Here is a 16,166-nt window from a genome sequence, read left to right on the forward strand (position 1 = left end):
ATGCACGCAGCGGAACATAAATAAATAACCTCAAATAAATACCAGAGTTCTATATAACAACCCAAAAACGAACACTACAACATCTAGATATCCATATCCACAAGCAGCATTTAAAACATAATCCAGTACAAATATATATATATATATATATATATATATATATATATATATATACCAGTATCTCACAATACCCAAAAAAAAACCTTCAAATACAATCCCAGCCTAGGCCTTCAAACTCGGTCTTCAGAAGAAACTGAAAAATTGTTAATCCACTAGGGTGAGACACTTCTCAGTAAGGGTGGAATAAATTATAACAGTGTATGACAGCTAAGTTTTAATATTTACATATCAAAATAAACTGTTTCTTACATAATATCAATAACAACTGAAAAAATGTACTATTAATAACATCCCCAACATCTAATATCATACACACATCCAATATGCACAAGTACATAATTTTTATGCAAGTGAAAGTTCCCAAAGATAGGGAAGATTACCCGCTCATACAAGTAGCTTTCCTCTGCTCTGGTACTAAAAACTACCTACCAGGGCACTCACCTTTCTCAATAAGCCCTCAAGTGAAGTATTATCTCACCGCCAATACACACATCTTTATTATTTTAAAGGCGAAGGTTTCCGAGGATCGGGATGTCTACCCGCCTATACAAGTAGCATCCCTTTGCACTGATACCAAGAAACTACCTAGCAGAGCACTCGCCTTTCTCAGCAAGCCCCCGGTGGTATGTTTACCTCGCTGAATACACACACATGCATTCATAATATGCTATACCACTATTTTTATGCTATAATAAAATTCACATACGCACAACACATCCACACAGGAATCATACAACTTATATTTCATCTTCCAATGTCCTCAGTACGTGGCCCACACATAGCAACTGCATGCATGTCAGTACGTGGCCCACACAGGCACCACTACCCACACAGGGTACATAACATGGCCCACATAGGTGCCACCATCTACACAGGATGCATAACATGGCCCACACAGGCGCCATTATCCACACAAGATATAACGTGGCCCACAAAGGCACCACTCCAGCTTCCGCAACACGTGGCCCACACAGGCACCACTGTTCACCAGTATCCAATCCTCATGACCTACCCGTCGTACATCAGTAGAACAAGCTCCTCGACCTGCCAATGTTCTACCCCATATAAATGATAATATGACGAGCTCCTCGACTTGCCAACGTCATATCATGATTTATATCTAGGCAATATAACAACCTCCTCATGTCAACGTTATATTGAGATGCATACGAATAACCAAACTAGTTAGTTCACACAGACGCATCAATGCATTTCCACATAGGAATCCAACAGATCAATTCATTTCCCACACAGTATCCCAACAAATCAATACATTTACACACAGGAGTCAAACATAACAATTCATTCATCATGCCATAATCATTCCAAACATCCCAAATACCACAGTAATTCATATTCAATTTATTAGGAAAAATTACTCTCATGTCACATGAATTTAATATCATATGCAATTATTCCAAATATAAACCTTAAACAAAATCATCATTTTCTAGTACTCAGATGGTTCTAAAAATCATATAGATAAATAATAAATTTCATATGCTCGTAAATGACCGGTTCACCTTAATAAAATACTGATATAATTTTATTCCCCCCTACCTGATTCCCTGAATCATGCCTGTAGGGCTCCCAAAATTATACCCATAGCGCTCACCCGAACCCTGATTCAATCAAATCAACCCCAATAAAATATTATTTTAACCTTTCCTAATTTACAATAATTAAGTAACAATTAATTTCTAAATAACCCCTTTATCCTAGTTTTGGAGTTATTCCTACAACGACCCCACGAGAAATTTGCTCCGCTATACTTGTAGAGAATCATCCCTAGATTCTCGTGGTGGTGTCTGATCGCCCATTTGGCTTAAAATTTAAGAAAAATTGAGACAAGAATGAGAATTTGCCTTATCCCAGGAGATATGTCCACGTTGCTCCTACGACAAATCCACTTCGGTAGAATGTCGGTGGCGGAGAATGGAGTCTAGTGGTATTTTTGGAATTACAATTGGGCAAGAATTTGCTGTGAAATAGTAGAAAAAAGAAGAGTGGAGAGCGTGAGCTGAGAGAATTTTTTTTTTCTTTCTCTTTCTTTCTTTCCCTTTCCTGCGTAGCGTGAGTAGTTTTTTTTTTTTTTTCTTTCCACTTCCTGTTTGCTCAGGAAGCTTAGCCTTTAATTTTCCTTTTTTTTTTTTTTTTTTCTTTCTCTCCTTTTTCTCTTACTTTTACTTTTATATATACTTATACACACTTATATATACTTATATAGCTATACTTACCTATATACTTATATATATCCAAAACCCTCAATTTCTTAATTTAATTATTTTTCTTAATAATAATAATTTTTTTAATTAATTAAATTTTTTTGTTTAGGTTGTTACACAAACACTCATTAGATATAATGAGTATTTGTCATAATCAAAATCGGGCGTGACCTATAAGGTCAACATATACACATCCCAAAATATCATCAAAATGTTTATACACTTTCTCTATCTATAACCCAAAAATGTTATCAGTCTTGAGCTCTCTAAGCTCGATCTCGTGAAGGTCCTAAAAAAGATAAATTTGCATTCAGATCAGACACATCTCAGTAAGGGAAGAAGCGATGTATATTAAAATAGTGTGTGGTCGACATGAGATTTAAAATTAACATATTAATATCATTTGCAAACCATTAACATAAATTCTTCAAAACATTTCCTAAGCCTAATCAAACACATGCAAGATATTTACCCACGAGACTACTCAAGGATAGGGGTAATTACCCGCCCATACAAGTAACACTCCTCTGCTCTAATACATTAAGTAACCCAAAGGTCACAACTGAAGCATACTAGGGCACTCACCTTACTCAGTAAGCTCTCAAGTGATAGATTAATCTTGTAATCACATAGTTCATACAAAAGTTTACCAGCGAAGGCCCCTAGGAATAGGGAAATCTACCCACCCATACAAATAATTTCTCTCTACTCAAGTGCATTATGCAGCCGACTGCTACATCTGATACTACTAGCACACTCGCCTTTCTCAACAAGCTCTCAAGTGAAGAGTTTGCCCTGCCCTAACATAACATGTTCTACTAGCATAAATACTGATAATAACCTAATACATTATTCTTTCTGTTGTTATTCAGCCATCTATATCTGTTCATGTTCATAACTTTAGCATTTCATAGCATTTCACTTTACGTAGTCTTTCACATTTTACATCGTTCACATTTCATATTTCATATCCATTTCATTCACACTTCCATTTCATTTCATTCATTCGTACTATAGCTCCTTTTAACTGTACATTAGTTAGTCTACATAGATATGGGCTAAATCTGCTAACACAACTCATTTTAGCTGTCATCAATTAGTCTACAACTCCTTTTAGCTGTCATTGTATACATGGTTGCATTATTAAACACAAGCAATATAATCCTTATAACATTTCATTATCAATGCATTTCTTACATATCCTGCATTTCATACATATAACATATGTTTGCAATGCAATACCATCTACTTATACCACACAATTTTGCAATAAAATCCATACATTGCTTGTAAAAAAAGCCAACCAACATTTAACGTTTATATACTGAAAATATACCTTCATTTCTTACATAATTATCCTGAAAATATTTTCCACTTTCATTAGTTCATTTTCACATATACATAGCTATATAAGCAGCCCTAAGCTTAGAAAACATAATTTAAACAGTTGGCATTTTATACCCACATGAAAACATATATACATATAGATAACATAGTCCATTTTATTTAATTCATGAAAACCTGATTTTATATTTATATATATATATATATATATATATATGATGTCTGTAATGCTCACCTGAACCCAGGTTCAAAAACCCTAGTTTAATTAAATAATCCCCAAATAAACTACTATTTCTGCATTTTCTCAACTTATAAACCTTAAATAAACTTATAAAAACCCAAAAATAAAAATCTTAACCTTTACCTCAACTTAGGAGCGTTTCTCAAAAAACCCAGTTTAGAAAAATGCTCTGCTAAATGTGTAGAGAATCTTCCCTAGAACACCGTAGCGGCCTCCGATCGTCAATTCAGGCTAGATTCTTAAAGAGAAAGGAGAGAGACGAATTTAGAGAGAGAAAAACGAAGGAAAAATGATTTCCTTCACAAAGAAGCTACCTCAAACATTCTTATACTCGTCTTTGCCACATGGACTCGTCAACGAGAAGATAGGACTCGTCGACAAACCACTGAAGAACACTCATTAGCAAGGTCGTGAGCTTGTCGACGAGTTTCAAAACATCTCAAACCCTCTCGGTTAATCCTTTTCAATGAGACATGCATACTCGGTGACAAGGCTCACAAGGTCTCTTGTCGACGAGAAAATCCTACTCGTCAACGAGCACCTATTTGTTACCCTTTTACAATTTCTTTCCCTTTCTTCTATTTCCCTTTTTCCTTTTATTATCTTTCTTATTATTTTAGTTAGTTAAAAATTCTCCGGGTCGTTACATTCTCCCCTCTTTAAAGAAATTTCATCCTCAAAATTTTACTTACTAATTCATTTTTCCCTCATTTCAAACATTCATAAACTCATTCTATTTTGTATATCCATACTATTCATAACATAACATCATCATATAACTTTGCTAGCTATCCATAAGTTAACTAAATCATTACTTTTTAAATCACAAATCCATACCTACTTCTCTAATGGCATCCTCCTCAGCCTGAAGTGTATACACTCGGACTGGAGCACCTCTCCCAAGTGGTGCCTTCTGTTTTCCTCAATCCTGGTTTTGAACAGATACCAAAGGCAATAGTTCCCGATAATTTTTCTTGATATGCCCCGACTTACCACACCTGAAACAATTCAGAGTGCCAAACCAACATTCGTCCCTGTGCCTTTTATTAAATTTCTAGCATAGAGAGTCCACTGCCTTTTTTCCTTTCTTCACTGATCCCTAACTAACCTCTGACTGAAAAATTAGATGGTGCGGACCTCTTCTTCTACTCTAAAGGATTTGTGCTACTCTAGATACTCTTTTCCAGCACCAAAGCTTTATTAACTAGATCTAAGAAATTTTGAACCTAAAACCCCACCACCAGCTCATAAATTCTGCATCTAAGGCCTTTTTCAAATTTCCTAACCTTCGTTGCCTTCTTTGGGATTAGAAATGGTGCAAAACGAGAAAGCTCCACAAATTTTGTTGCATACTTCGCAACGGTCAAATCCCTCTGGGTCAGATTAGTAGACTCCTTAATCTTTTCCTCTTTAACAGATAAAGGAAAATATCTATCAAAGAATAGCTCCTTGAATCTCTCCCAGGTAAGAGCTATCTTTACCAGCCTTTGTTCCTCTAGCAGCTTTATAGAAAGCCACCAACGTTTCGCCTCTCCTGTCATCTTAAATGCAACATAACGGACCTTCTGCTCGTCCGTGTAGTCGGGTACAGCTATGATCTCCTCTATTTCTTATACCCAATTCTCTACAGCCACTAGATTAGGTCCTCCCACAAAGGCCGGAGGACTCATTCTTACAAACTCCTTAATGTTGCAGCCTTAACCTGCAGATGGACAGTTCTGCTGTCTGGGATCCTTCTTCATCTCTACCCTAACTTGCTGGGCTATACCCCACAGCACCTTTGAGGTATCAATGTCCTTTTCACTGGAAGTATCTGAATCTTCCCTTCCTTCAGCCTCTACATCCTCATCTCTAGGATCCATCCTAAAAATAGGACAGAAAAGAGATAAGAATTTCATATCATAACTCCAATACAAAATTATATAATTTAAATCCAATATACATTTAAGTTCTCCATATAAGGACCAGTCTCACAATTTAGAAACAAAAACATCTAAGGTTTACCATGGCTTTTTTGAGGCCATCGACTGCTTCAGAAAAATCATAAGAAATCATCAACGTACTTCCGCCTCTAAACTGCAAAACAAAATCTTATACTTTCATACACCAAACCTACTTCTCAACACTTAAGCTATTTATCTAGTATCCTTATCCTAACTAATTCTTATACTCTGGTATAAATCATTCCTAAGTTTATAGAACCCAAAATCTATTTGCTCTGATACCAAAATGTAACACCCAAAACCCTAAAACCTAGTCTGGTGCGTTATTCCTGAAAATCCTAATAATCCATAAATAAATACCATGTACACAGCGAAAAACATAACTATGATCCTCAATCATAAAAATAAATTCCATAGTTTACTATTTCTATCCATAATTCATAATAACCATTCATTACCTATATTCCAATATATACACATATCCTTAAAAACATAACCTACACTTCCAGTATTCACAACCATCCATTATCCAGAAGACTTAAAACATCAAACATCAAACATCAAACATAAAATATGCACATCCCAAAATATCATCAAAATGTTTATACCCTTTCTCTATTTATAACCCAAAAATGTTATCAGTCTCGAGCTCTTTAAGTTTGATCTCGTGGAGGTCCTAAAAAAGATAAATTTGTATTCGGATGAGACACATCTCAATAAGGGAAGAAGCAATATATATTAAAATAGTGTGTGGTCGACATGAGATTTACAATTAACATATTAATATCATTTGCAAACCATTAACATAAATTCTTGAAAAAATTTCCTTAGCCTAATCAAACACATGCAAGATATTTATTCATGAGACTACTCAAGGATAGGGTGATTATCCGTCCATACAAGTAGCACCCATCTGCTCTGATACATTAAGCAACCTAAATGTCACAATTAAAGCATACTAGGGCACTCACCTTACTCAGTAAGCCCTCAAGCGATTGATTAATTTTGTACTTACACAGTTAATACAAAAGTTTACTAGCGAAGGCCCCCGGGAATAGGAAAATCTACCAGCCCATACAAATAGTTTTCCTCTACTCTAGTGCATTATGTAGCCGACTGCTACATCTGATACTACTAGCGCACTCGCCTTTCTCAACAAGCCCTTAAGCGAAGAGTTTGCCCCGCCCTAACATAACATGTTCTACTAGCATAAATACTAATGATAACCTAATACATTATTCTTTCTGTCGTTATTCAACCATCCATATCTGTTCATGTTTATAACTTTAGCATTTCATAGCATTTCATTTTACGTAGCCTTTAACATTTTACATTGTTCACATTCTTTTAACTATACAACAGTTAGTCCACATAGATATGCATTAAATCAGCTAACACAGCTCCTTTTAACTGTCATCAATTAGTCTACAACTCCTTTTAGCTGTCATTGTACACATGGTTGTATTATCAAACACACGCAACATAATCCTTATAACATTTCATTATCAATGCATTTCTTACATAACCTCCATTTCATACATATAACATATGTTTGCACTGCAATACCATCTACTCATGGTACACAATTTTGCAATAAAATCCATACATTGCCTGTAAAATAAGTCAACCAACATTTAACGTTTATATACTGAAAATATACCTTCATTTCTTACATAATTATCCTGAAAATATTTTCCGCTTTCATTAGTTCATTTTCACATATACATAGTTTAATAAGCAGCCCTAAGCTCAGAAAACATAATTTAAACGATTGGCATTTTATACCCGCATGAAAACATATATATGACTCACTTCTAAAATTGAGTAGCACTAGGGCTATCCCAAGTATAGGAGCTACGTCATGTAATAATTAGCCTAAATAGGCCAGATCGTCTTCATGGGGAATGCAGATTAGTTTTAAACTAGCGAGAAATAAGAGAAGAAAATAAGAAAATAAATTTTACTGAACATGGTTCAGATTCGAAATTTTGGGTTTTTGGAGAATTTGTGATGGAATTAAAATGACGCAAAACTTAAACTAGAACCTAACACGCATGAACAATAAAATAAATATTATGAAATTAAATAGCCCAAATAACTGTGTCAACCCATTATAATCCATTTAATAACTCAACAAAAATAAGTAGACTCCAACTCAACACAATGATGATTCGAATAAAATAAATAGATCCAACAATCTCTAAAAATAAACTGAACTTAACATTGGTTCAACTAAAAATGAACTTAATCTTGCAATATCTTAAACATAAACAAACCTAACACTAATGTAAACAAAAATATCCAATCCAATAATCAACTCAACCAAATATTAAAATAAGGAACAAAAAGTAAATAAACAATTATGAATTCTTCAACAATGAAATATACTAAACACACTAATTAACTTAAATAAACATTTGGTTCCAACACTAATTTTAGATAAAACAAGCTAAACTCAACAATAAACCTAACTCAAACAAGATTTAATGACTTTAAATAATAAAAAAAAGGACAAACTGACTTCCATAATAAAAATAAGCCAAATAAAATTTTATTCCAACACTGATTTTAAATAAAAAATAAATAAACTGAACTTAATAATAAGAATAACTCAAATAAATATGTAATTTCAAACACAGAGAAAGAGAGAGAGAGAGAGATCAATGGAGGGCTGGCAATGAGAAATCCCCCAACATAGCGGCAGTTCTTCCTTGTGCAGTAGCCCGCAGCGCCCCCCAGCACGGTTCCCATGAAGACCTCTAAAGAAAAACTCCAATAACCCTACAAAAAACCCAGCCTAAAACTAACCACAACTTTTTGACTTTTCTCCCCTTACTTTTCTTTTCCCTCCTTTTCTTGTCCTCCAGCCCCAAACCCTCCAAGAAATCCTACTTTAAACCCCACAAGAAGCCTCCAATTGTTGACTTTTCAAATGCATTAAAAAAAAACAATTTTTTTCAATTCCTTTAAGCCCTCCAAAGCCCATGGCCCTCTGTGCTTTCTTTTTCTTGAGTGCATGGCCCCTTCATGTGTTTTTATTCCAGCAACCCACATTGAAGCGGCCCATTCATTTAATTTGCTTTTATTTCATGGCTCACATGTAATATATTATGCCCACATACTTCCTTGTCTTATGCAGGTATAATAACTTTAAGCTCAATTTTGACCTTCTTAGAGCTTATTTCTTGCAAAACTCAAAACATGAAAGTTGTAGATAATCCTTTCCTCTTTCTCTAAAAATTTGAATTGTCTCAATCGGAGCTCTAGAAAAAAAGTTATATGTAAATTACGAACAGGTGCTGGTTTTGGTTCCCGTGAATTTTTCTGCGATACAAAATTGCCAAAAATTCATAAATTGTGCAATAAAACTCAAAAAATGATAAACACGGTACTTTGTTAAAATATTGGACGTAATTGATCATTTAATTAAAATATAAGTCGTAAATCCAGGGTTAAGATGCCTAGTTACGTAATTTTAGCATGTAATCAATATACATATATATAACATAGCCCATTTTATTTAATTCATGAAAACCTGATTATATATATATATATATATATTTCCCCCTTATATATATATATATATATATATATATTTCCCCCTTACCTAACTCCTTGAACTACACCAATTGGTATCCCAAACTAATGCATTTAATGCTCAGTCGGATCCTGGTTCAAACACCCTAGTTTAATTAAATAATCCTCAAATAAACAACTATTTCTACATTTTATCAACTTATAAACCTTAAATAAACTTATAAAAACCCAAAAAATATAAATCTTAATCTTTACCTCAACTTAGGAGTGTTTCCCAAAAAACTCAGTTTAGAAAACTGCTCCACTAGATGTGTAAAGAATTTTCCCTAGAACACCGTAGCGGCCTCTGATCATCAATTTAGGCTAAATCCAGGCCATATTTTTTAAAGAGAAGGGAGAGATATGAGTTTAGAGAGAGAAAAATGAAGGAAAAATGATTTCCTTCGCAGAGAAGCTACCTTAAACGAGAGATATGAGTTTAGAGAGAGAAAAATGAAGGAAAAATGATTTCCTTCGTAGAGAAGCTACCTTAAACCTTCTTATACTCGTCTTTGCCACATGGACTCGTCGAGGAGAAGATAGGACTCATCGACAAACAATTGAAGAACACTCGTCGACAAGGCCGTGAGCTCGTCGACAAGTTTCGGAACATATCAAACCCTCTCGGTTAATCCTTGTCGACGAGACATGCATACTCAGCAACTAGGCTCACAAGGTCTCTCTTCGACAAAAAAATCCTGCTCGTCGATGTGCACCTATTTGTTACCCTTTTACAATTTATTTCCCTTTCTTCTAATTCCCCTTTTCCTTTTATTATCTTTCTTATTATTTTAAATAGTTAAAAATTCTTCAAGTTGTTACACTTATATTATTCTCTTACTCTATGTTGATGATATGCTCATTGTAGGACAAGACTTCTCCAAGATTGACAAGTTGAAGTTGGAGTTGAGCAAATCTTTTGCTATGAAAGACTTGGGACTAGCAAAGCAAATTCTTGGCATGAGAATTGTTTGTGACCGTGAAAAAGGACAAATCTGGTTGTCTTAAGAAAGTTACACTGAAAAAGTGCTTGAGAGGTTCAATATGGATGAAGCAAAACCCATTGGTTGTCCACTTGCCATTCACTTCAAGCTTAGTACAAAACAAAGTCCTACAAGTGAGAAAGACAAGGAAGAGATGAAGAAAATTCCTTATGTTTCGGTAGTTGGTTCCTTAACGTATGTAATGGTTTGCACAAGACCGAATTTAGCTTATGTTGTTGGAGTTGTTAGTCGGTTTCTCTCTAATATGGGAAAGGAGCATTAGTTAGTAGTAAAATGGATTCTACGATACCTTTAAGGCACTTCAAAGGTGTGTTTGTGCTTTGAAAATGATAAATCTACACTCCATGGATTCACGGGTGCCGACATGGCCAGTGATGTTGATTCTAGAAAATCCACTTCGGGTTATTTGATAACTTTTGCAGGGGGAGTTGTGGCATGGCAATCTAAATTACAAAAATGTGTTACTCTATCTACTATGGAAGCCAAGTTTATTGTCATTACGGAAGCTTGCAAAGAATTGCTTTAGTTGAAGAGATTCTTGAAAGAGTTGGGCATGGAACAAGAAATGTAAGTTCTTTATTGTGATAGCCAAAGTGCAATTCATTTGAGTAAGAATTCTATCTTCCATTCAAAGTCAAAACATATTGATGTTAGATATCATTGGATTCGAGATGTGTTGGATAAGAAATTATTACAACTTGACAAAATTTCTACCAATGATAATGGTTTGGATATGATGACAAAAGCATTGTCTAGGGACAAGCATGTGAACTGTAGAGTTTTGGTTGGATTGGTGGAGTCGTCCTCATAAGTCGGGAGGGGGAGATTTGTTGGGTTTCCATCCTTGAGGGGCCCAAAATTTGGGAAGTGGTGTTTTTTTTTTAATACTTGTTGGCTTCTCAAGGAAGCAGCTCTCACGTCTGAAGCAGCAAATCTCACGCACAGCAACAACTCCAGCCCCTTCATCTCCTTTTCTCCATTTTTCTTACAACAGTTGCGGCTCTCCTAGTTCTCTCTCCATTTTGGGTTTTCCACTCATACAGAACCTCACCAACACCGGTCATCATCTCCTGCTACAGCAACCTACTGCTTGGTTGCATATTATTTCTTTTTCAATATTTTTTTGGAGCTTCTGGTTGCGCTCATTTTTGGTTGGTTCTTCGGAGCTTTGTTTAAAATATTTGGTAAAGCATTTCCATTTTGCTACTTTTGTTTATACACTCTTGTGTGTTTGTAAGGCTTGTGCCTTTTGTATCCACTTTGTACAACATATTTGGGGATAGTGGATTTGGACCGTCGTGCCCCGTGGACGTACCTCAACATTGGGAACCACTTTAAATTTTGTGTGTCTCATTTTCATTTATTATTTACATTACGTCATTGATTTACTTTTGGGAATTGTTTCGCATATATAATATTTTTCCCAAGAGAACCTGGGCTCAATATTATTCCAATAACAATTTGATGTAGGAAACTTTTTTAGAGCAACAATCTGACTATTGTTGTCTTAGCTTTTTACCTAAAATGTGGATACTATCCAATAACTAAACCAACTAGAACTTTTTGCCAATATGATGGGAAATTTTTCATATAAATTTAATTTTCATGACGTGGCTAAATGGTTAAATTGCTGCATTCATCTTTTCGAACTTGATTATGATTCTTCTTAAATAAGAGATTTAAATTTTAATATTTTTTGTATGAAAAATATTTGTAAATAATGTTGTTTGCTTATGAATAACAAACATTAACGTTCAAGATATAGATTTCTCCGATAACCACAATTAATTATGGTCTTTCCTTCTTCTAACCCTATCTATCTGCATTATATCAAGATTTAAATCTCATATCCCTAACAAAGAACCTAACACTATTTTAGCATTTAAAAAAGAAAAATTTGAAGTCCAGATGACATTGTCGTTAACACCTATAAATAAAAAATAATTTCTCTACTAGTATTCAACCTAAAATTTAAATGCAGAGTGCATTTTATTATGCACAATATTCCCTTTTAATTGAAAAACTCTTTATCTATGTTGTTAATATTAAAATCAGGCAATTATGGGTGTTTTCAATATTAAGAAACTAATTACTAGTGGTGAATATATCTTAAGAAAAGAACATATCCTTAAAATGACTTTTAAGGCAAATTTAAACCAAACTTTTTTGTTGGAATATAAATGACAGTACTTCCTCATTGCACAAAACTATGGGGTAATTGTTCATAATCTTAGAATATCAACTAATTTCATTAAAGTCTTTTTGGGAAAAAATAAAATTATAAATTGTTCTTATCTGCTTTATTTAATTTTAAAACATTGGGAAAAAAAAATGGTGTGCATCGCCTCGCTTCGCTTCGCTAGTAGAGTAAAACAAAACAAAACAAAACAAAAGATAAGTGTTGGGAAACAAATTCAGGGAAACATAGATGCCAAAAGTTGGTGAGCCTAAATTGGTAAAAATGAAGGAAAGAATTGTCCATGAGTTGAAAAGAAGGAAAGATTGCCCATTGAAGCGGGCTTCAACCCCATCTTGGACAAGTTTGGCTAGGACTCAGGAGACTGCTGGGCTCTAACCCCACTTGTGCAAGTCGAAAAAAGGATGGGTCATCAATGGGGTTTCTATCTCATTTTGGGTGAGTTTGAAACCATAGAACTCTATCCCCATTCTCTAGCAAGTATGGGAAAGTAATAGACAGTCCAGGGGGTATGGGATACACAGTGACTGCGCGGTGGGTCTTTGTTGGGTGAGGGAAACTACACAGCCAACCCACTTACGAAGAGCCTTCAAAGGATAGTAAACCTCCCTTGTTAACTCATTTCTTCCAGTATATTGGTAATTGTCTGATGGATGTACACGCTACATCAGATCTCGATGCTCTTTAATTGTATAAGCAATTTGTTCTTGGGTTAGCACCCTATTGTCACCAGTCCTCTAGTACAGATCATCTTTACTGGTCTAAACTCCTAACATGGCATTTGGGAATACAACTGTGAGGGTAAATTTGAAAAAAATAAAAATTTAGAAAAAAAAAAATTACGTGAATTTTATTTTTATTTTTTTTTCAAATTCACACAATTCATTTTCCAAAACACAATGCAGAGGACATGATTACGGCGAAGAATGAATTTCTTGATACAGATGCAGATTGGGAACAAAAGCAAAGCAAAACTGCAATGAAATTTCCTGTATTTTCCGAAAAAACAAAAACAAGCATTATCCTTCAGCATACTGGGATCACCATCGTTAGTTTCCAATGCCTACAAACTAAGGTGTCAAAATGGCTGCAAAAAATGAAGTTCTCCTGGTAAATCAAAATTGCAGAAAGCCTAGCGACTGCTGACCCATACATAATTTGGATCCCGTTCGAAACAGAACATGCAAACGTGTAAAAACACAATGTGGTTCCTTACATGAGGGCACTTGGACCCCCAAAATGCTTGAGCATACATTGTCTACAACCACTATTTCACCTCTAAGCAAGGCTTACATAGGCTTCAGATGGAACAATCTCAGCGTCTCAATGATCTTCCTTTGCAGCAAATGCTATTCTTGGTGGCAATTAACAGATGTCACTGTTGTGTCTCTCTCTACGTGTGATTGACCTGCCCATGCGTAGTCGTCGAGATGTGAGCGCATCTAACAGAACCACTAAAGTATCTTCTAGTGCTTCAGCCTGTTCATCCAACCTGTAACAGCTAAATGATGGAAGCAAATGAAGCTCGGATAGGATGCCAATAGCAGCTGCTGCCGTACAGGTACGATCCCATGATGGTTGCGGTCTGCCCTCAAAACACCAGAAATGTTTAGCAGTCAATATAATAAATGATATGTATGCAGGGAAGAAGAGGAAAGAGAGTTGAGGTTTAGAAACTAAATAAATAAAAACAAGTAAAACAAAAAGAAAAGAGAACTATTCCAAGCCTCTTAAAGAAAGAAAGAGAGACAATTAGTATTTATCTCACCGAAGCCTATGCATTGCAGAAGCACCTGCCGCTAAACATATGCAGGGAAGATCTTCATCTCCCCACACTACCTTTGCTTGTTCCTGCTCATAAAACATATTCATGTCAAAAACACTTCCCTAAGAGTAAAAAATTACAATAACATCTGCTTCATTTTTCTTATAGGAGGTTCTTACAAAATTCAAACCCCCAACTGATCCACACCAGCAAAAATAAAGTTTGACCTACAGTCAAATCCCAATCTCCAAGTCCTCAAAGACAATGTCACAGATTTTAACCACAGCATGGTTCCCATCCTTGCCTCTTGAGATAAATAAAGAATATAATCATATCCAGCTCAGCACCTAGGTCTCAACTCTCATGTGCCACTCAAGTTAATCTGTCAAATGCAGCTTTTAAAATAAATGGGAAAATGCCACAGGCAGCAACTATCAGTCATGGTTTGGAATTGCCGTGCAAGAGTTACAGCTATCATGGACACTGTATCCCATGTTTTGAGATGGGCTGTGTTTTTCAAATAATGATGGTAAATTTTAGGCAACCTTATGGAAAACAGTATTTGGCTTCATACAGTCAACTCTCTAACGGTTAACAATCAGGGGAGGTACAAAACAGTTAATCAATAAAATTATTAAATTTTCATATCTACTACAAATTCTGAAACTCATATTTATAAGATCTCTTGCACAAAAACAGATCAAATTATACTATCCCAAAAGAGCACTTAATATCCTAAATTAATGATGGCCGCATTGGTAAAATTAATTACATAATTATTTTCTCAACAATTTTTTTTTTTTTTTAAATATAGATTCCATTTGCAACTTCGAAAATATAAGCAAAGTAAAATTCAAACAAATTCACATTTTTCCATGTTTGGTTATCAAGGGGAAAAAAAAAAAAAAAAGGCAGCCCAGTGCACAAAGCTCCCGACTCTTGTATATGGTTATCAAGGAAAGTAATAAAAAAAGATAGACTATATCAATGAACAAAAATTTAATTTTACACATCATTTAACATTTTGTTTTTCTTAATTTTTAATTATATTAAAACAAATTTTTTACTTTTAATAATATTTAATATAATATAATGGAAAATGAATTTCATTTCAACTTTTCTTTCCTTTCCTTTCTCCAAACAAAATTTTTCATCCAAATGAACCCTTAATCTTCTTGGCACATAGCTTTTCATAACTAGTGCTCAAGCATCGGCTTCATTCTCAAGCTTCGCCTGAGAAATCACTTACCACATCCGATAGATTTTATTATCAATAATTTAATTTTGTAAATATTCAATATATTTTATTATTAATAATTTTAATTTTGTAAACATGAATATTTTGATTCTAACTAACAACATAAGAACATTTCTCTAAAATTTATTTTATCAAAATTTACAAAAATAATCCAGTCATCAATTCTTTCATAATATAAAAATGCAAAAAGAAAAGAAAAGAAAAGAAAATGCAACATAAAAAGCATATTTTGTATACATTGAATATTTTGATTCTAACTAACAATATAAGAGAATTTCTCTAAAACCTATATTATTAAAATTTACGACAATAATGCAGCCATCAATTCTTTCGTAATCTAAAAAGAAAAAAAAAATGCAAAAAAAATGCACAAGGATCCCGTGTGATATTGGGAGTTTAGGAGAGGGCATGATGTACAGAGCCTAAACTCCATATAAGGATTGGGTTGTTCCCATATTTGTTTTCACCCTTACCATTGGGCCAAGGCTTGCTG

General features: G+C 34.5%; 1 protein-coding gene across 8 annotated transcripts in view; it reads right to left on the reverse strand.

The window, feature by feature from the left end:
* Positions 1 to 13,601: 13,601 nt before the first annotated feature.
* The window catches only part of LOC131149389 (uncharacterized), a 76,333-nt gene continuing 73,768 nt past the window's right edge, over positions 13,602 to 16,166 (reverse strand). For all 8 annotated transcript variants that reach the window (XM_058099800.1, XM_058099801.1, XM_058099798.1 and 5 more), the window contains 2 exons: positions 14,419 to 14,501; positions 13,602 to 14,235 (listed from right to left, as the gene is read on the reverse strand). In XM_058099800.1, coding sequence (XP_057955783.1) covers positions 14,016 to 14,235; positions 14,419 to 14,501 — 303 coding nt within the window. In that variant the 3' untranslated portion in view covers positions 13,602 to 14,015. The remainder of the gene's footprint in view (positions 14,236 to 14,418; positions 14,502 to 16,166) is intronic.

Source organism: Malania oleifera, chromosome 2, assembly GCF_029873635.1.
Source record: "Malania oleifera isolate guangnan ecotype guangnan chromosome 2, ASM2987363v1, whole genome shotgun sequence".
In the NCBI taxonomy this organism is placed as follows: Eukaryota; Viridiplantae; Streptophyta; class Magnoliopsida; order Santalales; family Ximeniaceae; genus Malania; species Malania oleifera.